The 23,637-nt window shown below is 45.7% G+C and overlaps 1 protein-coding gene across 4 annotated transcripts in view; it reads left to right on the forward strand.

The window, feature by feature from the left end:
- The window catches only part of RHBDL3 (rhomboid like 3), a 61,814-nt gene that overhangs the window by 20,626 nt on the left and 17,551 nt on the right, over positions 1-23,637 (forward strand). For 2 of the 4 annotated variants that reach the window (XM_030961961.1, XM_030961962.1), the window contains one exon: positions 16,462-16,620. In XM_030961961.1, coding sequence (XP_030817821.1) covers positions 16,462-16,620 — 159 coding nt within the window. Of the gene's footprint in view, positions 1-1,963; positions 2,119-12,517; positions 12,738-16,461; positions 16,621-23,637 lie in introns of those variants that run through there. The other 2 variants (XM_030961964.1, XM_030961963.1) reach the window with 2 other exon arrangements.

A 23,637-nucleotide genomic window follows, 5' to 3' on the forward strand; every position in this document is an offset into this window, starting at 1 on the left:
TGTCTGCACAGGGAGCATGGTAGTATTCCATGGCATTTCAGGAGGTTAGGAGTTTCCCCTTACCTGGCTGGTCTCCTGGTCTGCTCCTGGGAAGCCCTTGGAAACCCTTGTTGCTCTTTCCCAAAGGTGAAATGTGTCCTGCAGTAAGCAAAAGCTGTCTGTTACCTTGCAAGGGCAGCCTGGGCCCTGGAGGTGCAGTTGCTGCTGGCTGTCAGTAGCAAGGTGATGACTCTCTGTTTCCATATTCAGGACAGACTGGCAGAAACTTTCTGTGCTTTGAAGCTATCACACCAGGAAGGGTTTCCATGTATGTTGATGCTTTCTACAGCTAGAGCAGCTGCAAAAATGTCTTCTCCCAGTCTAGAGGGAAACCTTTATATCTAATTCATCTCAGACTCTAAATCATAAAGATAGCCAAGTAAAACCAGCAGAATTTGCACCAAAGGGCTCAATTTTCTTGGCTTCTTGAAGGGGGTGTTAAGAGATGTTCACAGTGTTTAGAAGCATTGTTGGATTTATTTGTTTATTTTTCTATGAAAATCTCACTGGTTGGTATTCCCATGTCCCTTTTAAGCCATTTGAGATGAAAAAATTTCTTTTGTTTCTTTCATTATAAGACTATTTTTATCCCGGTTCATGAGACTGTACAAGCAGAAATTAAAACAGTGCTTGGTATTTCCTTGCCCATGCTATCTGTTAGTCATCCCCAGCTCCTTTCAGCTCTCCCCAGCTCCCCCCTCCCCTCCCCAGCTTGCCTTGAAGGGCTGGGAAAGCCGGCGCTGGCACATTATGTTGCCTGTCTGATTGTTGTGGGGTTGTGTTTGTGTGGGGAAGGTCACGAGACAAAAAGACCACCAGGCAGGGGTGGGTGGGGGCTGTTCAGTCCCTTTCCATTCAGGCCTCTTGGCAATGGGTGGGAAGAGTCTTGTTTGCATGACAGGATTTTAGGGGGACCATTGCTTTTTGTTTAGATTTCTTCCACTGCTGCTGCAATGGGCCCTGGAGGGCTGCAACAAAGGTAGAGCTTGTATTATGACATTCATGGGGCAAAGCTCTCAGTGCAGGAGTGACTGAGCCTGACCAGCCACTGTGCTCCTGCAGCCTGGAGACTGCCAGCAATTGCTCTGGCTGGGGTGTTTGTGCCATGTCCAGTTGTGGCTCTGGTGGGAGCTCTGACTCTTGTGGGCTGAGATCCTTAATGGGATGAATGCTCTGCAAGCATTCTGTCTGTGGAATGAGGGTTGGAATTCAGGGGACAGCTCCACTGACCTGCCATGGTGGCTATGCTTCCCTGAGTATTTCTGAGACTTCCAGGCAGTGACTTTATTTGCAGCATCTGCCTCTTTCCTTGCCATCAGGTTGACATTTTTGAGAGCATTCTTGTGTTTAAGCAGCACTTACTTCCTCATCATCCCTGCGAGAAGCTGAGCTGCTGTCCCTGGGTGCAGCTCTCCCCTCACCCCATCCTTAGAAAGCAGCTCAGTCTATATTTACCACTGGTGTGCACAAAGGCAAACATTGTCAGGGACTCATTGTAACTGTCCCAATTACCCTAATTTCATCTGCATAAGAAGACTGACCCACCTGTGGCAGTGGCACTGCCTTGGCTGTCTGATATGGGACACTGTCATTTGGGAAGCAGGAAAGAACTGGAATCCCCAGGCTGGATGTGGGATGGGGAGAGGGGACTGTTTTGGTCCCTAGCAGTGTGGGTGCTACAGCACCCTTTCCTGGAAGTAGGATAACTTGTCAGATCTCAGGCACTGCAAGTCCCTGACCACATCTGATTCAGATGTAAGAGCTGCCAGCTTCCCAAAGATGCAGATTCCCGGTACCCCAAGCTTGCCTGAGTGTCTGGCTGTCCCATACAAGTAAATCTTCCCCTGTGTAGTGTGTATGTGTGTATTTATCTATTTTTTTGTCAGTAGGTGTTGACCCTGCTTGAATACTTCTAGACTAAGCAGTGGCCTGCTGTGTTTGTCACTTCCCTCAGGCACATGTAACCTCTCGTCCTTGTGTTTGGATTTTTTCCAGAAAGGTAGCTGTTCCAGCAGGCAGGCACTAAAGCAACAGGAAAGCAGCTGGGATGGAGCAGAAGTCAGGAAGCAGGCTGAAATGGTATGATCTCTTGACCCAAAGCAATAGCTAGTGCTGGTGGGACTTGCTTGCACTGCACCAGCTGCACAGCTCTCGCTCCTCTCATTGGATTGAGAATGAATCATATTTTCTCTCCCTTCCCCCCAGTGCCACATGTAACATGATCTCCCTGTGCCCAGGCTGGCAGATGGAAACCCAAAACTCTTCTGTTTGCAGTAATGGTTCTTCATGGGCTCAACTGGCCTGTGAAGCTGCAGGGTTCAAGCTTGTGAGCTTTGGCAGAGCAGCTTTTCTGTCCCCCTGCCCCTGCTGTGTGTGTGCCTGCACAGACCCACATCCATGTCTTCATCTCCCTGCTGCTTCCAGGAGAGACTCTTGCTCTTGGACATCTTTCCTTGTTGCTTGTGGATATCACCAAGCTTAGTGTGCTTCATGGAGATGCTTTGACCTTTACTCTGTCTTACCCTATCCTTCAAAGTCCCCCCTCCAGTATTTGGCAATTTAAAAATTTTATTAGTTAGTTACTAGGTGGCAATACAGGAGTGTGTCATGGAGGTGGCTGGAGCACAGGCACCTCATCTCAGCTACACAGTAGCATTTTAAGCCTCTTCCATCCTTGGGTGAATTACTTTGTCTCTGCAAATTACTTTGGTAATTTGTAATTTGGTAATTACTTGGGTAAATTACTTCGCCTGTTTCCCAGTTCAAAAGTGGAACTCTTTATGAAGTGATACCACTGTGAATTGTAAAGAGTACAAATTATCATTTCAAAATGTACTATGTCCTAGAGACCTGATTGCTAACAGCCAGATCCCAAGTCTCTGTCCTTACATTTTTGGATCTCTCTGAGGCATTGATGATCCAGCCCAGATTTCTCAGGAATTCCTTTGTTCTTTCTTTGGCGGGACATGGAGCAGGGAAAGAAATCCCTATGTGTTTTTTCAGATGAGATGCTGCTTGTGCTCTGACTCCAGGACTCACATTTTTTTGCCTGAAATTACCCATATTGGTATTGTTGTGTTTGCTAGGTGCAAGGAACATCAAAAAAGAAAGGGGCAGAACAGAGTCTCAAGTTGGGGCACAGATGGGCCCCTCATGGTTCCTCTAGCAACCCTTTAAAAGCTAGTTTGTATGTTTGACTTCCCTGATGTGTTGAAAAGGCAGAGTAGGGTGAAGTCTTACATTTAAATTTGGGTTCTTTCCATTGTGTTTGTTTTTGCAGGGAGTGTCCTACCTTCTACTGCATTTCTAACTCATTTTAGCTTATGTGTGAGTGGAGTCTATTTATAAGCAAGCAAAACACGTGCTCCAGACACTGAATTGGCTTTTAAATCATTGTTCCTAACAAATATGAAGTGAAATACTGTGGTTTAGGTACTTACACTGTCTCTTTTAAGCTGAGTCACTGTGTCTTTTGCTTTGAATTAGGAAAATAACTTTGGCACATATTCACACAGTGGTGACTGATGGACCTAGGAGGAAAACAGAGACATTGGCCACCCAAAGAGGAGAGGAGGGCATCCAGTTTTCAGCTCTGCCAGTGAAGTTCAAGTAGTAATATGTGCCCTTTTAAAACGCTTTGTTTTCCCCAGCTGTGCAAAGGGAGGAGGTGGATGAATAATAATACAGAGAATTTTGTTTGAAATTCTCCAAAAGGCCGGGAGAAACAGTGCTTTTTCCTTTTCAAGCAAAATATTTCATTTGATTTGAGCTGAACCATCTGGGCACTCTGAATAAGAATGTAAATGACAGTTTTTAAGGAAACATTTTGAAAATGGCTATGTCCAGTGCTTTGGACTTTTAGAATCTAAAGGAACTTCTAAACAATCAGTATTCAAACAATCAGTATTCAAATTTAAGGCAAATTCTCAGGAAAGTTTTGGCATGACTGAAATCTCAGGAAATCTCTTTGCTTGGAAGAGTTTTGTTTTGAAAAAAATTATCCTTGCTGTGTAAGTGGGAGACAAGCCCTGCAAATAACACTGCTGATAAACATTATATTCTGCATATAAACTGCATCTTGTCCCGCCCTTGGAGCAGTGTTACACTTGCATCTCTTGGGCTGCTGCTCCTAATTATCCTGGTGCTTTATCCTATCGGCCGTTTCCATGTCACTGGTTCAGTTTTGCTACTGCTCCCTTTGATGGGGGCAGTCTGACCTTTGGGGGCTGCTGTTTGATTTGCTCTGGGTTCATGAGAATTTGTTGGCTGGGAGCAAAGGAGGTGCCCAATGGTGGAGGGATTATACAGGGACAGACGATGGTAGCACTGTCTGCTCGAGGCAGCTTTTCTGCTCCTGGATTAAAGTTCATGCTGTGCTGCTTGTCTGTCTCTCTAAGGCCTTGTCAAGTCCATGTGGGAAGCTGTTCTGTCTGCACTATTTCACTTTGTGCTGCTCAGCCCTCTTCTTGCCTCGTTTCTCCTCCCTCTTTCCCCTTCCATTCAGGCGGCATCTTTCAGTCTTCCCCATTCAAGCTCTGTCTTTGCTCTCTGCCCTGTGTAAAAGTTCCATGCCCTCCCTACCATTCATCACCTCTTGCTCATTCACCTCCCTGCTTTCCTTTCCCCATTCATCTGGGCTTCCCCTCACCCAGGCTGGGCTGCCCTCTCCTCCTGCCCCTTCCACAGTCCTCCTTTTGTGTCTTTGCACTCCCTTCTCTGTGGCCATCCAAAGCTCAGCAGTCTGCAGTGTGCTCTGTGAGGATGCTCTTCTAGAAGTTGGCCCCAGCTGATGAGCAAATTAATCCTCAGTGGAAGCCTGGTGGGAGTGTTTTGGGTGGATTTGTTTCTCTAGTTACCCTGCAGGTGAGATGATTTCTTTTACCTCCACTTCCTGGAGATGCATCATGATGCATGAACAGGAAGAGTATTACAATTTCCTAACCTTCCTGTTCAGTCTGGTCTTTCTGTCTCTCCCTCCTGGCTTGTTTCCCCTTTGTTTGCAGCAGTTGCAGCTCTCAGGTTGGGAAGTTGGTTGGATTTCCTCATTCCTGAGGAACGTAATATGAATTTTCTTAATTATGCTGGCTCTGTAATTATGGTTGTTGCCTGTGTCTTCTCTGCTTCCTTCTTTTAAATCATCTACTTGGAGGCTGTATCAGTTTTGTCAAGCCATCTCTGCTCTCCAATATGTGTTTTAAGTGTTCCCCAGGAAACAGAGCTTATGAATTGTATTAGCCAGGCGTTGTTGTTTCTGGGTCTCAATGCAGCCACGACCCTGTGCTTGTGATGCAGACACAGGAAATATGGACCACAGCCTCTGCCAAAGATTTCCCAGCTTGCTGAGCACCTGGTCCCCTGCAGCTCCCACAGTGCCAGCAGTGTGCAGATATCACCCCCTGGTATTGAAGGAGCAGATCTCTGCTGCAGTGTGGCAGGAAGACAAAGTGGGAGGTCTGCTGGCCCGTGGGTGCCCATGGGGGGCTTCAGCTTTGAGTGGTTAAACTGCATTCAAGTCAGTCTGGTCAAATAAAAGGGGAATATTAGAGCCTGGGAAGAGTGGATAGGCTTGGAAGAAGTAGGTGCTCTGAAAGCTTGTGTGCTCCCTGTGCCTGTGGGAAATCTGATCAGCTCAGTAAAGGAGACAGAAATGAGGTAGAGACAGGCAAGGAGAGGAGCTCTGTAGATGTCTGCAGGTTCAACTGACAGGACAAGCTCTCTGTTGTGTGGGAGGCTGTGAAAGGACCATCCACTGCCATCTCATGAGGCTAAAAGGAGCCCCTGAGACAGCCTGGCAGGGCCAGGCTCTGGGAGGACTTGCCAATTCTCTGAAAGGACCTTTTCCCTGATAACTGTCTCAAAGTAGGATTTCAAACCTTGCTGTGGTTTGTTGTCAGGCTGGTGAGTGTGTCAAAGAGATTCCCTGTTCACTGTGCTTGTGCCCCACAGAGACATTGAACCTGGCAGGGCACATCTATCCCCAGGCCAGCTCCAGGCCAGCCCTGCATCTTGTCACCTGCAGGCAGCAAAGCTTGGACTGGGAACTCGGCACAAACAGCACTTCTCCCTGTGAAGTTAGTTGCATTCCTGTTGTGGAGTTTATTTAGTCGTGATTTGCTTTAAAATGTCAGACACATTTCCTTTCTGTTTGAAAACTTGTGGCAGAGAGAACTCTGGAAACTTGCTGTCCCTTGTATCCAGTAAGAGCATATAGGAATGCAAAATGCAGCTTGATTTTTCTGATTTGTGGTTTTGCAACTTTGGCACTTGGACAAATCTCTTCTACCCTTAAACCAAAGCACATTCGACATAGCAGACACTGGTAAAGTGCAAACACTGCAGAAATTAGTATTGCAGTTCAATGCAGGGAATCTGCAGTCTGGGTGTCATCCAGGAATGATTTGGATAGATCACCTAAGAAACAATTCAAACCACCACAGCTTCCAGCAGTCTGGCTCCTTCCTGGAGCTGTAACTCCTGCGATCACCCTAGAAAGATGCAAGTCAGGATTTCTTGCTCTCAAGCGTTTAAATAGTAGAAGTTACAGAATAATTAATGCTCCCAGCTCCAGGCTGCATTTGGAACCAGCCTGTCTGCAGTACCTTTGAGATGGTTGTGTCGTTGCAGTGTAATGGCAGTGCCTACAGGACATTTCAAGGAATCATGTGATACGTCTGTCTCCTCTTCACAAGGCCGACTTAAACTTCTGCTCCAGTTTAGCTTGGAAAGCAGAGTTTCTTTGATAGCTTCTAGTCCCCATGACTGAGCAAAGCCAGTTGTAAGACCAATAGGAGTTAAATACCTTTCCCAGTCCATTTAGAAGGAGTTTTTCTTCATGGCTCTTGCTGTAACCAGAAGCGTGGTTTGAATTCCAGTACAGGTGGGTCATTTTGGCTACATGTGTGCTATGGCACTTGTTAGCTGGAGTTTTAAATTCGTCTGTTTAGCTTGAGCTTTTCTGAACCCTAATAACTTGCTGTCAGGTCAGAAGAGAACTGTTGGGATCATCTAATCTCTCCTAATGAAGGCAAGAAGGTTTTCTGAATGATCTTCTGCTTGACCTCAACCATACCTCATCTCCTAGGAGAACTTGCAATTTAATTGTAAAACTTCTGTTGAAGTTAGTGAGACATTTCTTTTGTTAATAAAAGTAATCAACTTAGGCTGATCTAAGGCTATCCAGTTTGACTTCTAGCCCCTAGATGTGATTATACTTTTGTCTTGGTGGAGAATCCTGTTCTGCCAAATATCTGTTCCTGTGGACAGTGATCACGTCATTGCTTAACCTTCCCTTTCATAAGGTAATGAATTGAGCCTGTCAGTGCAGCCAGTAAGACTGTACCAGTAAAAAGTGCCAAAGAGGTAATGTCACCTCATTTACAAACCTGCAGGTCACATTTTCTTTTTTTGCAGGCAATGTTACCTTGAGAGCACTTGCTATAACAAGCAAGGGGTTTTTCCCCCCGATGGGAGTGGCTGCTGCTGAAGATGGCATTCCTCACCCTGTGCCCTGGCTGGCATTCTTGGCTCCTGGCCAGATGGCTTTCTGTTCATTTGTAGTGTAATATACATTGTTTGCAAGTACCCAGATGTACCAAAGGACCTTGCTCACACTTAGTAAGTTGCTGCTTTAACTCATCTGTGAGCATGATAACAGACTTTTCCTTAGTTTGCTCCAAAGTCACTAATGAGAATTCTGTAGGAGGAAGAATGAATTCTCATGGGACCCCATTAGTGGCATTGCCACATGATGGTGGCTCTCTGGTTTAGATTTATTTTTGAGACCTGTCAAATAGTCAGATTTCAGCATGTTGAATGTGTGACAGCCTGAGTTTGTGTCACAGTAAATCCTCAGACTCGGGGTTGCCTGGTGATGTCAGATGCCCTGCAGAAATCAGTCATACCAGCGACCTTGGCTTATGATCTGTGCCCAGTTTGTGTTCTCATCCAGATAATATCAACTGGACATAATCTGTTTTCTATGGCCTGTTCTGACCGATATTAGACCAGTCCTCCTTCAAGTGTGTGTTACTCAATATCAGTCATTGGCTCCTTTGCTGTGGGTTGCTGTTAGACCATCAGGACCTGCTGTATCCCATTAAATTCTTGCTGGGCAGTTCAGGGAGCAGGGTGTGTGCCTGTCACTGTGATTGCACAGGAGTTTTGGAGCCATGGTTGGAAGGGCTGTACTGCTGAGTCAAAACTGGAAGAACGGGAGCAAGCAGATCTTGATGTTCTTCCAGTGTTCCCAGACTTGCAGAAAATCAGTATTTGTAATGACTTTTTAAAACCTTTTGGATGAAAGTTACCTTGACCTACTGATTCAAAACTAACTTTAGCAGCTGCTGTGTAACATTCTCCAGAGTTACTGCTGGGACAGAAAGTGCATCATCATCATCATGTGATGGAGATAATTAATTGGGCTTTTGTCCACATAAAAAACAGAAACATTTTAACTCCCTTGACTCTTTCACACTGGTATCACCTATGCAACTTGTTCCAGATAATATCAGACCAAAAACCTGTTTTGAATGAGAAGACTCACAGACTCATATGCTAGACTGTACTAGCATAGATGCAGCTGTGACAGGAGACATTATCTGTAGCAGTAAATTTTACAGAAATCTTATGTATGATTAGTTGACCCAGGGTTAAGCAGGGATCTGACTGCAGGAGCTTGGTGTGAAATACAGCCTCCCCTGAATAGTTCTTCTCACTGTTGTGTGTCAGTTTCTGGTTTGCTTTGGGTTGTTTTGTTTTGGTTTTGTTTTGGTTTTTTTGGGTTTTTTTTGGCTTTTTTTTGGCTTTTTTTTTTTGGCTTTTTTTGGTAGCAGTAGTGATTAGAGCCTGTCTGTCTCCCAGTTGTGAGATTGACTGTGCATGCTTATGTCTTCTGGTGAGTTATGTAATGCAAATCAATGCAGCATCTCACCCAGAGTGTGTTGCATTTTGGATCTGAATGAAGTAACTTACATATTACATCCCCTCATCATGTAGAAGCCCTGAGAGATTTAATTAATATTAATAGAGAATTTTGAGATTTTCCAGTTAGATATGTCTAAAACCACCTAAACAATAATTATGTGGTGATGAATGAGAATATCATGTGTCTCATGATACTATGGATATTGCTGTTTTCAGCTTTTGATGCCTTACACCATCCAGATGAAAAGTGGAGTTTATTTTATCTAGACTGCAGAACTCATTGCTTCAGGAGACTGTGGAGGCCTAAAAACTGGAGGAATTCAAAAGGGAAAGCAAGAGGTTGGGCATTCGTACATTAAGAATGTTGGGGCCAGTGCTGACAAGCAGTTCTGCAAAGTTATAAACCCCTTGCCTCAGGATCTAAGAAAATATTTAACTGTTCATGTGAGTTTGGTCACACCAATCACTAGGTGGTCTCTTGTTGGCTTCATCTTGTCCACAATCTCAGGAATGAGAGAGAGCACCAGAGCTTGGGCTGGTGCTGTTGGATACGTGACTCACCTGTCACAGCCTGCCCAGCCTGTTACTGCAGCTGAGACAACTGCCCATGTAGGAATGTGCAGCATGGTCAGTGCTGGATCAAGATTAAAAAGAATATTTTCACCTAAAAAACCTCACCTGCGACTTTTTAGAATGCCTCAGCTTCTTTCCAGTAGCCTTAATGTGCTGCCATAAATAATAAAACAGGAAGAAGCAGAGCTGGAGAAGGCTCAGTCTATAAACATGTCTCTTTGCATTAGGCCTTGTGGCGTAATGGAGGGCATCTCCTGCCACCCATACTGTCTCGTTAATCATGTAATTATCTCCCTCACTTTCAGTGCTGCATCTCCTTCCCTGTCAGTGATGCTGGTAATGGAGCTTTTATTTACCCTGGCTTCTTTCTGGGGAGCGGCTCTGGTTTCAAAGCCAGCACAGTGGTATATTTTGAATAATTTAGTTCTGGGTGGCTTGAACACTGTCTGTAATTCCCCAGCTGAGACTAGAGGCTTGTTTCTGGAAGTATTCTGCCAGGAGGCTGATTTGGAGAGAGCAGAGGGGTTGCTCAGAGTGATGGGATGTCGAGGTGGTCGAGGACTGAAAACCCATTCAGTGGGTCCTGTGAGCACCTCTCAGCTCTGTCCTCTCTAGGTGTCTTAGCAAGGACTTGCAGCAAGAAACCCACAGGCAGAGGATGGATAAGGAAGACAGTTGTGTTAAAAATGAGCATGGAGACAGAAACATGAATTTGGGTAAGTGGCTGAGCATGATAGGCTTCCCCTGTGAGCTGTGGGTCAGAAATTACTGGGATCTCCAAGTGTAGGATTTGCTTGGCCTATGGTGGTTATGGACCAGGTTATGCAGACCTCTGTAGAGTCAAGAAGTTCAGTGTGGTGTCCAGCTGTCACTGGCTTTGGAAAGTCTGATAGTTTTCTGCACCTGAAACCTCCCCAGAAGGCCATCTCTGTTCACAGTGTCCCTGTGCTGCTTGGCCTGGTGGCTTGGCAATTGCCCTTCGCCATTGCAGCCATCATCCAGCCACACTCTGAATTCTGCCCAGCCCTCACTGTGCTGGATCACACAAACACAGGTGTGGTGCCTGTGCCCTGTAGATGGGGAGGTCACAACACCACACAAGTCTGTGAGCTCACTCCAGCAATCTTGGCAAAATCAACAATCAAATCTGGCTCCAAGCCCTCTTTCCAGTCTGCCTCAGAACTGAGTAGTGGCACACTCCTGAATCTTTTGATTCTCTCATTCTTGTTGAATCTGTGCTTCTACTGTCTGTTTAGATGAAGTGCTTCTGCAGAAGGTAACAACAGATGGTAGTAAGGGTAGGTCCCTTCCTTGTTTTTATGCCTAAGACAGTAGGAGAAATAAATTAGAACAGAAATGCCCCTATAGATTGGCCAACTAGCTCATGAACCTGGTCTTTCAGGCTATTCTGCTGTTCAGGAAAAAGAGAATCTTATACCAGCCCCCTCTATCTCCACTTTGCCGTGTGTTTCTGGGAACACTGCTTGGTGAGGTACTATCCTCTGTGCTTAAAAGCAATCTGGCTTTTGAGAGCTGGGTGATGTTTGCAGCCCTCGGGTTCACCTCAGGTCAAAGCAATCTAACATGCCCTAAAAGTACTGCTGGACAGCCCTTAATCACTTTATATTGTCTGGGCAGTGGTGAGTAAATTCATTATTTACAGGGGAGGCGAGTGTGCGTCACTGGAGCCAGCACTAATGGTTTACCATGTGTGCTCAGGCAGCTCAGATGAGGTGACTTTAAATGGTGGGAAGCTGGATTTCAGGGTGGAGGGATATGCATTTACCTCTAACTGGCCTTCCTCTCTGTTGGATCAGGATTTCTCACATGCACTTCTCTCCTTTGGAAGAGAGAGCAGGATCATCAAGTATTCCTAGACTGCAGGGACTGTGCCACCTGAGTTCCATCCAGCAGAGCTCAGAGTGGTTTGTGAAATACTTGAAGATGAAAAGATGTTGCATGCAATTTCCATTTTGCAGTGGAAAAGGACCTACATGTAAATAAGAAACAGGCCAACTATTGAGAGCTCCTTTCTGGTGGGAAATGAATCAGGAGTTGTCATTTCTGTATAATAGGGAGGAGAAGCTGAAGCTCAGGGCAATTTCTTTGCAGAATCTCCTAATCTGGAGCAGAGCTGGGGTCAGTGCCAGGAGGCCTGACACTGCCAGGCCAGTCTCTCCCAAAAGTGAAGACACCACTGGACCTTAAAATGACTCAGATTTCAAGGAACTGGTCCAACTCAAGACCAATTTCCAACTTATATGGAGTTGCTTGGAGCCTTGCCCACTGGAAAGACAACTGTGGCTTTGGTGATGTCGAGACAAAGCCCTTCAATGAGGAAACTATGGGTGGTAGCAAACTCTGTTCCTGCAATCCTAAAGCCAGCCAAGGATCCTGCTGTTGTGCCCAGTTCAGCTGTTGACTCTCCAGCTGCCCCCATGCCCCTGAGGGCTGTTTGCCATGGGGAGAGGAGCAGCTGGCTGCACTCTGAAATGTCTGAGTTTTCCCAGGATACTCATTGTCTGTCTGCAGCACCAGCCTCCACCCTACTTGCTCACTCAACCGTAGCTGATGTGTCTTTAATTAAAGAAGAGGAACAATTTGAGATTTCATTTTCCTTCCTCAACTGAATTTTCTATTTTCATCACATTTTGTGAGGTCCCCTCACCTTACTTTTGTCTTGCAGTTTTGCTGGGGGACCTTTAGTTTGTGGTGTGTCTTCTCTAATATAAGGAAGAAACAGGAGAAAAACAGGAGATTGTTTTGGGCCAGGGAATTAAGATCCTGGGTCAGATGGCTGCTACGGTCATTAACATATTTACATTTTTGCTTAAGAGCCTGGTTGAGGATCAAGGGAGTTAAGGGTGATTGTCATTGAAATGCGGATGAAACCTTGCATGAAATTGCCGTTAGTGTCCCATTGTCTGGTTACGCGAGGGGGGGCAAACGGCTTCCTCATCCCTGATCACTTGCCTGCCCGAGATCGTGGACAGGCAGAAGGAGCTGTGCTGAGGGAAGGCTCCGTGGTGCCTGTGCTGTGGGAGCTTTGCTCCCCGTGGGGCTGGAGCAGGCTCAGCATGGCCCTGCTGCTGCCTGCAGCCACTGCCTGGCCTCGGGTGAGACCCTGATGCTCGGCTGGGCTTGTGGGACAATTGGGCCCAGAGGAGATCGCCATGGATAAATGCATGAAGCGGCTTGCAAAGGTCAGTTTTCTCTTTTATAATTGATGGAGCTGAGTGTTTTGAGTCTGCTGTCGCACGTTTTTGCACTGGTGCAGCATCACCTGGACTGCTGTGTGTAGTTTTGGGCATGATATTATGAAAAAGACATGAAGCTGTTAGAAAGTGTCCAAAGGGGGCCATGAAGATGATGCAGGGTCTTGAGGGGAAGCTGTGTGAGGAGTGGCTGAGGTCGCTTGGTTTGTTTGGCCTGGAGGAGACTGAGGAGAGACCTCACTGTGGTCTTCAACATCCACATGAGGGGCAGGTTCTGAGGAAACAGCTAGAGCTGAGTCAGGGAGAGGTCTAGGTTGAATATCTAAGGGTGGTTGTGCACTGGAACAGGCTCCCCAGGGCTGTGGTCACAGCACCGAGCCTGTCTGAGTTCAAGAAACGTTTGGACAACACTCCCGGGCCCATGGTGGGATTCTTGGGCTGTCCTGCATAGGGCCAGGAGCTGGATGGAGCATGGAGGACTCGATGATCCTAATGGGTCCATTCTAACTCAGCACATTCTGTGATTCTATGATTTGCCATGTGTAGGGACACAGGATATGCAGGACCTGCTCAACCCCTTGATTTTTGTGGGCAGCTGTGGTATCAGACACAGGGTTTGAAGCAGTTTGAAGTATTGGTGGGGACTTTGAGTGGTGACAGATGAAATTTTTTGTATGCTTTTTATAGAGAAATGTTGTACAATTAAAAATTTGTTTAAACATAAATAAGAGGACTTCCTTACAGCTGGGGTTGACAGTAAAACATTCTGCTCCAGGTTGCGGAGCCTGTGCTCTGGCCCTGCTCTGAGGTATTTGAGTTCAGATGTCAGTTGTTCGTTGTTCATCTCTTACTCTCATATTGTTCAGATCCACTGTTTTACTTCAAACTTGTTTCTAATTATTATCATTAACATGGTGCCAAAAAATAGTTATATATAATAACATGGAAGAGGAGAAGAGACTCGATAGCCAAATTACACTGCAGAAAACACCAGCTTCCTTCTGCCACTGCTTTGATTTTGTGGAGCAAGCAGCAAGACTTCAGTGAGCTGAAGGAGGAATGCTGGTGCCTATGGGTGTGAGAAAGAAGCAGATTCACTTGTAGCCACCAGACAGCTACAGCTTCAGCTGTGCCTTTGGAAGCCAGCAGCCAGTAACAACAACATCCTGAGTGACAGGATGTATCAGCTCCAGCACTAGTGAGCCTGAAGTCATTAGTGTGTCCTTGTGGGCTGGGTTGATGCTCTGAAGCCGTTGTGTAATTTCTGTTCTTGGTTACAAAATGCTTCTTTTTGGAAGGCTTGAAAGCAGAACAAAATCTGGGAAAAGTAGTTTGTGATCTCAGCAGCTCTTTTGTTCTCTGGAGGCCTGTGTGCTGCAGCTCTGTTTCTCATCTGCCCTTTGAAGGAATAGCCATGTTCCCTGGGGCTGCAGCCCTTGGTCTTCCTGCAAAGTCAGTGACCGCACAGCACGGGGAGAGTCCCACACGTTGGGTGCTGACCCTGGCCCTCAATGTAGAGAGGTACTTAAGTCTTTAAGGAGCAAATGGTTTTAGACAAGCTAGGTTCTGATATTTTAAATATCAAGACACAGTTAAAGTGGTGCAGTTAAGTAAGATGTTGATTAGGTCAAATGTTTTTGAGAAACAGGGGTGAACAGAGCAGTATCTATGGGGCTGCAGGACTTAGATCCATTCACTGAATGACTCATCTCACAGCTTCTACAAATTCCCCTTGAGAAAGGTCATCCCAGGTATTGTGCTAATAATACTTTATTTCCTGGGTATGTGTGTCTGGGATTGTGCACCACAAACAGGCGGGCCTGAGAGTCACAGCAAGAGCCAAAACTCATCAGAGCTGAGCCTAAGTGCAGAAGCCCTGACTTTTGGGGTTGGTTTTAGAGTTTGATCTGTTCACTCAAAGCATCAGAGTGGGCCAGAGTGGAGGAGCTAAACTTCTCCAGGGATTAATATTAAGCCTTTGTTTAACAGTAAACAGCTGATGAAATCCACCTTTGGCTCTGGGTGCCATCTGTCAGGAAGGTACATCCAGGCCACCTCACAAGGGCAGGACAACCTTTGACAGAGGACAGGAGAGAGTGCCCAGTTCTGACTGTTCACAAGTCACTTGGTTTATTTTGTTTTGTGTAATCCCCAGCAGCTTCTTCACAGAGGGGCTGCTGCTTTGACCAAAGGGAGATAGTCCTACTCCAGCAAGGAGCTGTGACCTCCCCTCCTCAGGTTAGACATTTCCTCCTCAGCCAAGCAGCTGGGGAGAGCAGAGCAGTGGGACAAAGGTGTTCAGGCCAGAAGGAGATGGAGCCAGACCCTCACACATGGGCACTACAGCCTCTGAACAAGCAGCCCATGCCTGAGGCTGCTCTGTTTTATAGCTGTTCTGCTCACTGCAGAGCTGTGCCAGCCCTGCTGCTGGCAGGCTGCATCCTCTGCCACATCCTCCTTCCTACCCCTCCCTTGCCAAGGCACTTCCCTCCACTGTGTCTGATCGAAGGCCCAGCGCCTGTTCAACTTTTGTTCTCCATTAGGAAAGAGTGAGGATTGATAGGACCTTTTTGGCTCTGCCAAGGCCTATTATGTCCCAAATGTTTCCATGAAAAGACTCCCTCCTGACCACCCTGCCCCCTGACAGCCATTCAATCCAGCCAACAAGCTTGATATCATTATCTACAAAAGGAGGCCAGCGAGCGCCAGGGTCCTCACGGCCAAGTTTGGGAAATCAAAGGCAAAATCTCCCAGCAACAGAAAACTGGTAGAGATCAGACTGCACCAGGGCTAGTGCAGACTGGTCTGGCAGCTTGCAGCCACTCGTTTTCCAAGCACATCAGAAAGGTGCTCGGCGTGGTGCCAGCACTGGCTTTGTCAGGGCTGAGGCTGTGCCCTGTGAGCTGGCAGCCCCTCACAGAGTGCCCTAGAGGCCACTGGAGCAGTCATTAGTTTGGACAGCCTTGTAAAGGTGTCTCTTTTCATCAGTGGCATGTCTAGATTAGCCACTTAGGCTCAGGGAAAACAGTGATGTTTTTGGTCAGAGTGGGATTCACTCCAGGTCTCACCTGGGACTTTCCTTCTAATGACTCTGGTTTACATTCTCAAAATGGCATGTGGCTGCTTTGTCACTTTGTTTGACATGGTGTTCATCTGCTTTGCTTCCTGTCCAAAGATTTTCTTTCCCAACTGTCTTAAAATAGCTCTTCAGCAGTGAAATCACTTACCATAGTGAAGGCACCTGTAGAGATGATCTGGAAAAGTGACTGTCAGAAACACTGAGCATGGAAGGGGCTTGAGGAGGGGTGGCATATTCCTGTTGTGTAATTGTGTTAGGAAATAGTGGAGTAAAACTGTTTTCAGTGCATTTTATCTCACAAACTGCATCTCTGGTTTGCTTGATGTTCCAGATAGAAAGAGATATAAAATATAGACAAGAGAAATGATGATGCAGAGGGCAGGAAGGTGAAGGGAGCTGATGTAGCTGAAGCTTGGGAGGAGATGGAATGGTGGTGTGGATGATGGTGCCTGGACTCACCCCTCTCTGCAGCAGGGTGCTTTCCAGTCCCTGGGTGATTGCAGGGCAGTGTCACCAAAGCCTAGAGCAGCCCCTGGGTCCCTATGGGTTTGCAGTGGGTGATGAATGCATAGGAGGACAGAGTTGTGTGTAACATGGGGTTGTTAATTGTGGCACTCTCCCCTCCTATCCCAGTTTGATCCTGACAACACTGGCTACATCAGCACGGAGAAGTTCCGCTCCCTCCTCCAGAGGCACGGCTCGGAGCTGGACCCCCACAAGCTGGAGGTCCTGCTAGCCCTGGCAGACAGCAACTCTGAGGGGAGGATCTGCTACCAGGACTTCGTCAACCTGGTGAGTGCTCTGGCTGGCAGGGCCTGTCAGTCCTTGGCTCTGCTTAAAACATGGGCTGTTGAGGCACAGTGTCTTTTTTCCCTCCCTTTATTAACACCAGTGTTTGCTGCATCATATTCTGCATGGACTTGCTTTAGCAAGAGTCAAATTGCTTCTGATTTTTCCAGGGAAACAAATTTGCATGGGAAGGAACTGTGGGAACTGTAGTAATATAATGAAGCAATGGCTGCTGCTACTTCGGAAGTTTTTGCTCTCAGTATCATTTGCTAGCTGCTATAATGAACCATTTGCTTGCAAGCAGAGGTCTGTCAGTCTGGATGTCTCCTGTTTTATCTAGACATTTCACCACTTCCAGACAAAAATATGTAGATAACGTTGTGTTGACATGCTGGGTGGAGTCATATTGCACTGCTGTAGGCATCAACAGCAACAGGGATAAATTGTTTCTAGGTCACGTTCATTTTATGCCAGGTGAGGTGTCTCAGAGTGCCTGAGTCATGATCTGGATGCCTCTCTATCTCTACTAATGAGTCAATTAGTGAAGGGATTGCTCTGTTTCTTGTCAAGGCAGTTTGTTGAGTCAACACAATTGCAGACATGTGTTGTCAGGTGCCCAGGATGGCTTAGAAATGTTGTTTGCAATGTATCTTGGACACTGGCCATTCAGAGGCTTTGCCTTGTTCTTACTCTGTCATTGAACACCTGAATCCCAGATTTAGTGCAATGCTAATATAAGCCTGGGTGACAAAGTCAAAGAGGAATGGAAGTTGGTGACATCTCTGAGGTTTCTGTGGAAAGCTGGATGTGTCCTTGTTCCCGAGTACAGTAATTTGTATCTCTGTGTGTTCTGCAGACAATGTGGGATTTGATCCCTTCATTTGTCATGGTCACTCATGCACATGTTCTTGGTTTAGAAAGAGTCTTGCATGTGTCCTGTTTTCACATTAATCAGAGAAGTATGATAACATGGCCCAGCTGTCAAGGACCCAGGTCATGACCTCCATCAGGCTGTGGGCAGTGTCAAGGTGAAGTTACTTTGTTGGAATGACATAAACCTGCTGTATCTAACCAGGCAGTCTTGTAAGCCCCTTGCCCATGTCTGGGGACACAGTAGAATAAATGCAGCAACTCTTAAACAGATTACACAGTGTGAGGTTTTCCTCAGCTCCAGCATAACAAACAGTGTGGTCCTCAGTGCTCAGCAGAGTATTTATAGTAACAGCTGCTTGTTCCACAGTTGGGGATATTCAAAGTACTGTGCAAGCGTTCACTAATTGGGCTGCACAACACTTAGGTAGCAGGAAGAGGCATCATTGAATTTCTTTTACAGAAATGATGGCCTAGGGCCAGCCAACACATTGGCAACAGGCTCAGGAATAGAACTGGGCTTTTTTCTCTCTCCTTGCTCCACAGGGCTCAGGAGCAGAACACACTAATGAGAGGTAGGTGGGAGCTGAAATGCTTGGACATTCTCCTCCTTTGGGAATAGGAGGCTGTGCCAGCTCACACCCAGGTGATGTGGTTTTTGCAAAACAGCAAATTTCCTTCACTGCTATTGAATGACTCCTATAAAGAAGCCATTGATTTTCCTGTCACCAGCCCCTCTATCCTTGTCTGCGTTTTTTGCACTTTCTAATCAATAGGCAATGCAAATGCCAAAACATTAAACTACTTACAAATGACATCTCTTTTCTCACTTCTCCTCTAGTTTCTATTGATCTCCAGCATCCAAACTTTTTTTAGGGCTCCTTTTGTTTTCCCTGCCTTCTGAACTTTCTTTTGAACTTCCTGATGGAAAGAAGCAGCACAGTTGATACAGAATCACTGTGAAATTAGGGATTTCCTTCACCTCCTAGCTGTCAACCCTCAGTGTGGTGGTGTTTAGGTGCATGTTAGTGCTTGATGGTCATTAGCCCTCTCTGCTTTATGTTCAGGTTAATTTGTCTGTTTCAGTAGCTTAGCAAGAACTGACCTGCTGCCAAAAATGATGTTGCTGGGTGTGGGGATGGAAAGGCAACCTTTTACTAAACCAGAGGTTTTACAAGCAAGGCTCTCTGTAATATATGGTTTTCCTTTTCTCCAGCATCATTATAAGCACCAAGATCTCTGCCTGCTCTCTCAGGCTCTGTGATCCCCAGCTAAAGGACTGCTATTGAGCAAAGCTTCGTTATCCTCTGATGTCCAAAATGTTTTGTGAACTTCTAGATACATCAAAAATGTAATTATAGGACTTCTCACCTTAATAGCAACATCCACACGTATGCCTGCTCTCAGCAAAGCAACTTAAATTTATGAAATTGAAAGTTTTAAAATATGAAACTAGACCCCAGAAAGCACTCAGGAAATAAATTGAGAAATTAATAAATTCAAGGAAGATGAAAACTCCTGGTGTGATCTGCAAACAGAAAAGGCTCAAAAAGATCAGATAGGCAGCTCATTGGAAATTACTTCTCCTCTGTGTGTATGAAATTCAGCTCATGTAGTTGTAAAACACAATGCTGCAATCATATCCATTTCTGTTTCTGCACTGTGGTTTGTAGTAATGGCAGAAAGCAGTTTCAGATGGGATTTCTTATGCTGTGTCTGAGACAGTGCAGAGTAACAAAAGTGTTTCCTGTACAAGTGGAGACATCTTGTGCATCTCTGCTCTCTGGTTGCTTTGCAGCATTGTGAAAAGAGATGCACAGAGAAAATAGAGAAAATTCTGGTTGTGAACAGCATGGGCCACAGGAGGAGATAGTGAACCAAGGTGTTTAACTAACTTTGCTACTTTCAGAGAAGAGACAAGCCAGGAGTTAATTATACTTGAGATATTATTTGCCGGGATTCTTGCTGAACAGCAGTTGCTGTTGGCAGTCCTGGATTACTTCACATAATATCCTGTGAGCTGTAATAAAGCTTGCAGTAAGTAGTGAGCTCTGAGACAGAGTTCATGTGACTTGGGAAAAACAAAACACTGCTGCTTCCAACAGAAATGTTTAGCTGTGGCTTTGTACTAACTTGAAGTTGATGTAATATCTCAGTAATGAGCAAAATATATTAACTAATTAAATGCACATCCTTTATTTTCCAGATCAAGAATCACTGCCTGCTTTGCTTTCCCTGGCCTTGCTGGCTTCTAGGGACAGGCTAATTCTACCTCATTTTTAGTGTGAACAATGCACATTTTTGGAGCACTGTGTAACAATGTTATTTGAACCACAATGTTAGTTTTGTCCTGCAAGCAATGTCTTTCAAGTAACCTTGCAATTTGAAAGTGTTTTACCTTTTCTATTGGAAGTGCTGGAAGGCCTAAGCCTGGCACATTTAACAGGAATCAAGCAAAACCTTGAGCAGGGATAATTTATTTTGTCTCTCCTGCCTCTTTCTTTGAATCCCTTGAGTAAACCGCTGCTTGGTCAAACCAGATCAGAATGTTGGTATTTGGTATTCAGGTTTTTTTCCCTTTGATACTATTTGGGAAAGTGCTACCAGGTTGGCTCAGAGGATGTGAACATCTGTGACAGATGAACTTAATGCTGAGATATGCATTTTGGGGAAGGCTGTCTCTACCCACATTAGCATTTTGAAGAAGTGTGGGCAGAGGGAAGGAAATAAATGTGAATCTTGAAAGCAAAATTGATTGGAGAGGTTGCATTTGTAAGTAAAGTGGGTTATAAAACTGGAGCTGGCAGAGACTTTTAAAAAGCTTGTGCTAACTTCTGATTTAATGTTCTGTGTCTTGGAGGATCAGAGCTGGAGAGCTGAATGCATTGCCTGTCACAGAGCTGCATGTGTTTAAAAATAGCTCGAGACCAGTCTCAAAGATGCCAATACGTAATCGGCAGAAATCCATGTTTTCCAAACCTTCTGAGTGAGGCTGAATAAAACCATAAAAAGGGTACTGTGCCCCACACAACCCCTGAAACTGGAGATGGGGGAAATACTACATGACTTGGCTATTGATTATCTGAGGTAGCCACAGTACTACAGATATCCAGGGAAGACAGAGAAGTTGGTCTGCCAGTGGGGATGGACAGCTTCTTTTGCAAGTTGCAGATTATCCCAGAGTAATTTTGGAGTGCCATGTGTGCTAAACAAAAGCAGGGCTTTGTACTTCATCAAAGTTTGTCACTGTTCTACTCTTGACATCCTAAATGTTGATATTTTCAGTGTTGAAGACAGGTTCAGATCTAAGTAGCAAAAAATATTCCATTTGCATAGAGGTATCAAATCCAGCTCTTGAGCAGAGCTCCAGCCCTAAGCCTTGGTTTGTTTTGGTAGGGTGATGCCAAAGGGCAGAGATGGCAGCACCTGGGTACCAGTCAGCTCAGCCTGGCTCTTCTGCAAGGGAAATTTCTTCCTCTCTGCAGAACACCATTTTGCAGGCAGGAAGGACTAAGGGAATGTGTTGTTCCCCACTGCTATCTTCTCTCTCCACATACTGTTTGCTGTACCCATCTGCTTGCAGCTTTAATATCACACTCATTAAAGAAGTCCTAGATCAATTGCATGAAGAGAAGTGGGATGGGCTGCCCTGGGCTCCTGGAGCCATGATAATGTGCAGGCCAACAACGGGCCTAGTGTTCTTTCAGCTGATGATTAAATACTTGGCTCATAAATACCAATATTATGTAATTCCAAAATCCAGTCAGCAAATTGTGACCATATGCGAGACTCTGTTTGGGAAGATTTGAGTCTTCCAAAGTCAGTCTGAGGAACAAAATAGACTTCTCATCAAGAACTGGTGAGAGCAGCAATACTGATTTAATCCTGTGTCTCTCCTCATGCCCATCTCGTCCTAGCTTGATCCAAAGGCCATGTGAGTAGGGCCAGGATTGCTGTGTTTGCTTGAGCCCTGGCAGTCAGCTGTGCTGTCTCTTTGGAGATCATCTCCTCTTGGTGCTGTGGGCAATGCATGCAGGTGGGGACCAGCAGGATGCCTCCTTCCTGAGAGGTCTGATTTTAACAAGGGCTCAGTACATCCACTCATCCACACCTTGAGGGATTGTGGGGGCTTTTCAGTATGTCTGGCACACTCCTGACGCTGTGTCCCTGCCTCATTGGGGTGTAAAACCATGCCAAGACTGCAGCATGTAGAGGGAACCTGGACCTTCTCTCCATATCCTTTGCTCTAAAGAGAGTCTGGCAAATGTTTTCATGTCCCTTCCATGTTAGCGTCTGTGTGGGGTATGAAATGTCCTGTGATTTATCTTTGTCTCTGGAAAAAGGAAGGCAGAGCTTTCTGCTGAACAGTAGTCCAGTTTCCCATTCCTCACGAGAGCCAGTGGAGGCTTTGGTCATCTGAACTATGACTTACAGTGATCCTGCAATATTTTGCTCGTAAATCTAAGAAGACCTTTCCCTGTTTTGTTTTTAGTATATTGAGGAAGATCTTCAGAAATGTCATGGTGATGAATTTGCAGTGCCCTGGGTGTTTTCTGGGCTCCATGGGCAGCACAAGCATTATTGCAGAGAGGACACAGGACTGATGGGGCTGTGCTGTGTTCAGGTGACTGAACTGAGCCAGTTCCTTGTAACAGTAACAGATGAGTTCAGGTGCCTCCCTTAGGATCCTCTGCTCAACAGATGCAAAGAAATCTTTGATATGATCCTAACCATGGACAGAGCAGCCTTTGGAGTTTCCTGCCCATCTCCCTTGGCAATCTCTGCACTGATGAGGTGATCATCTGCTGAGGGTGGCCAGCACTTCTTGATGCTGAAATGATGATTTTCCTTGACTCTGGAAATTATTATCTTTTCCACTGAAGTGCTGCAACAGGGAAAAGCACTGACTGTTTTGTGGTAGGCAGGAAATCCCATTTATCACTGTAATTGGAATAAGCAGATCAGCAGCTCCAGTCAACTGCCTGGCGTCTTCAGGCAATTTTATAGTTTCAGTCTGAATTTATTCTTGTCCATAAGAGGGGCAAAGCCAGAGAGAAAAGAATGAACTTTGTGAGGGAGCACATGCAGAACATCTCTAAAAGGCTGTTCTGAACTAACCTGGAAGTAGGCTTTCTTCTGTGGACACAGAGAGGTCATTAGGTGGCTAAAAGTATCTTTGAAACAGAGGTACATCTGTACATCATTTACATTTCACACATGCTAAGGAAAGCCTTGTACCTGTTGGATGTTTCTGTATGAAAATATTATCCTTCAGTATGAACAGGCTTTCTTAGTGCAACAGAGGACCACAACAATTTCTCCCCTCTCATCTTCCCCAGTTTTAGATACAGGCCTTTGGATGATAGACATGAGAAGACTGAGAGAGAGACCTTGTGGACATTTTTCTTCTTCTTTGTTTTTCTGCTTTTTTTACAAGAAATGTTCTTTTTTTAAAGTGTTTTCTAAATCAACAAAGGAAAGAGAGAGCAAAGGAGAAATACCACAATGGGGAGAGTTGTTAGGGTAAAACATCTTCTCGCTGAAACAACTCAAAGAAAACAACAACAATAAATTTTTCCTCAGTTTAAGAAAAGGATAAGAACATCAACTGATGGTCAGTGCTCCTCTGTGTTGGAGGGACAAGCTACAAATGAATGCTAAGGAGGGATGGGCAGAGCAGGTCGCAGTGCCATCACCTCAGATGGCCCCTTGCCTTCCTCCAGTGATTAACAGGAGGTGGCTCCCTGCAGTGATTACTGTATTTAAGCGGCTTGGTCCAGCTTGGAGCAATTCCCTGGCTGCCTGGGCACTGAGAGCACAAGCTCTGGGCTTTGCTGGCTTTGGGATATCAGCTGAAACCAGCATCCTCCAAGACAACTGCTGCTGAGTGTCTTCTCTTCCTTGGTTCTGGGAGGCTGGATGTGCTGGTGCTTTAAGAGCAGTTAGCAGTTCTCTCAGAAGAAGGACCAGGCTGTCATGTTTGCTTTGCTGCCTGTTACAGTGGAAGGTCCCCCTGCAGCAGCCTGTATACACAGTGAGCCTTTGGAGCTCCCTGCCAAAGATTCAGCCAGTACAGACAGTGGCTCTAATGCAGCAGGTTTGTTTGACATCAGGGCTAATTAACAATTATACAAATCTTGGAGCAAGCTC

The sequence above is a fragment of the Camarhynchus parvulus genome, chromosome 18 (genome assembly GCF_901933205.1).
Source record: "Camarhynchus parvulus chromosome 18, STF_HiC, whole genome shotgun sequence".
NCBI lineage: Eukaryota > Metazoa > Chordata > Aves > Passeriformes > Thraupidae > Camarhynchus > Camarhynchus parvulus.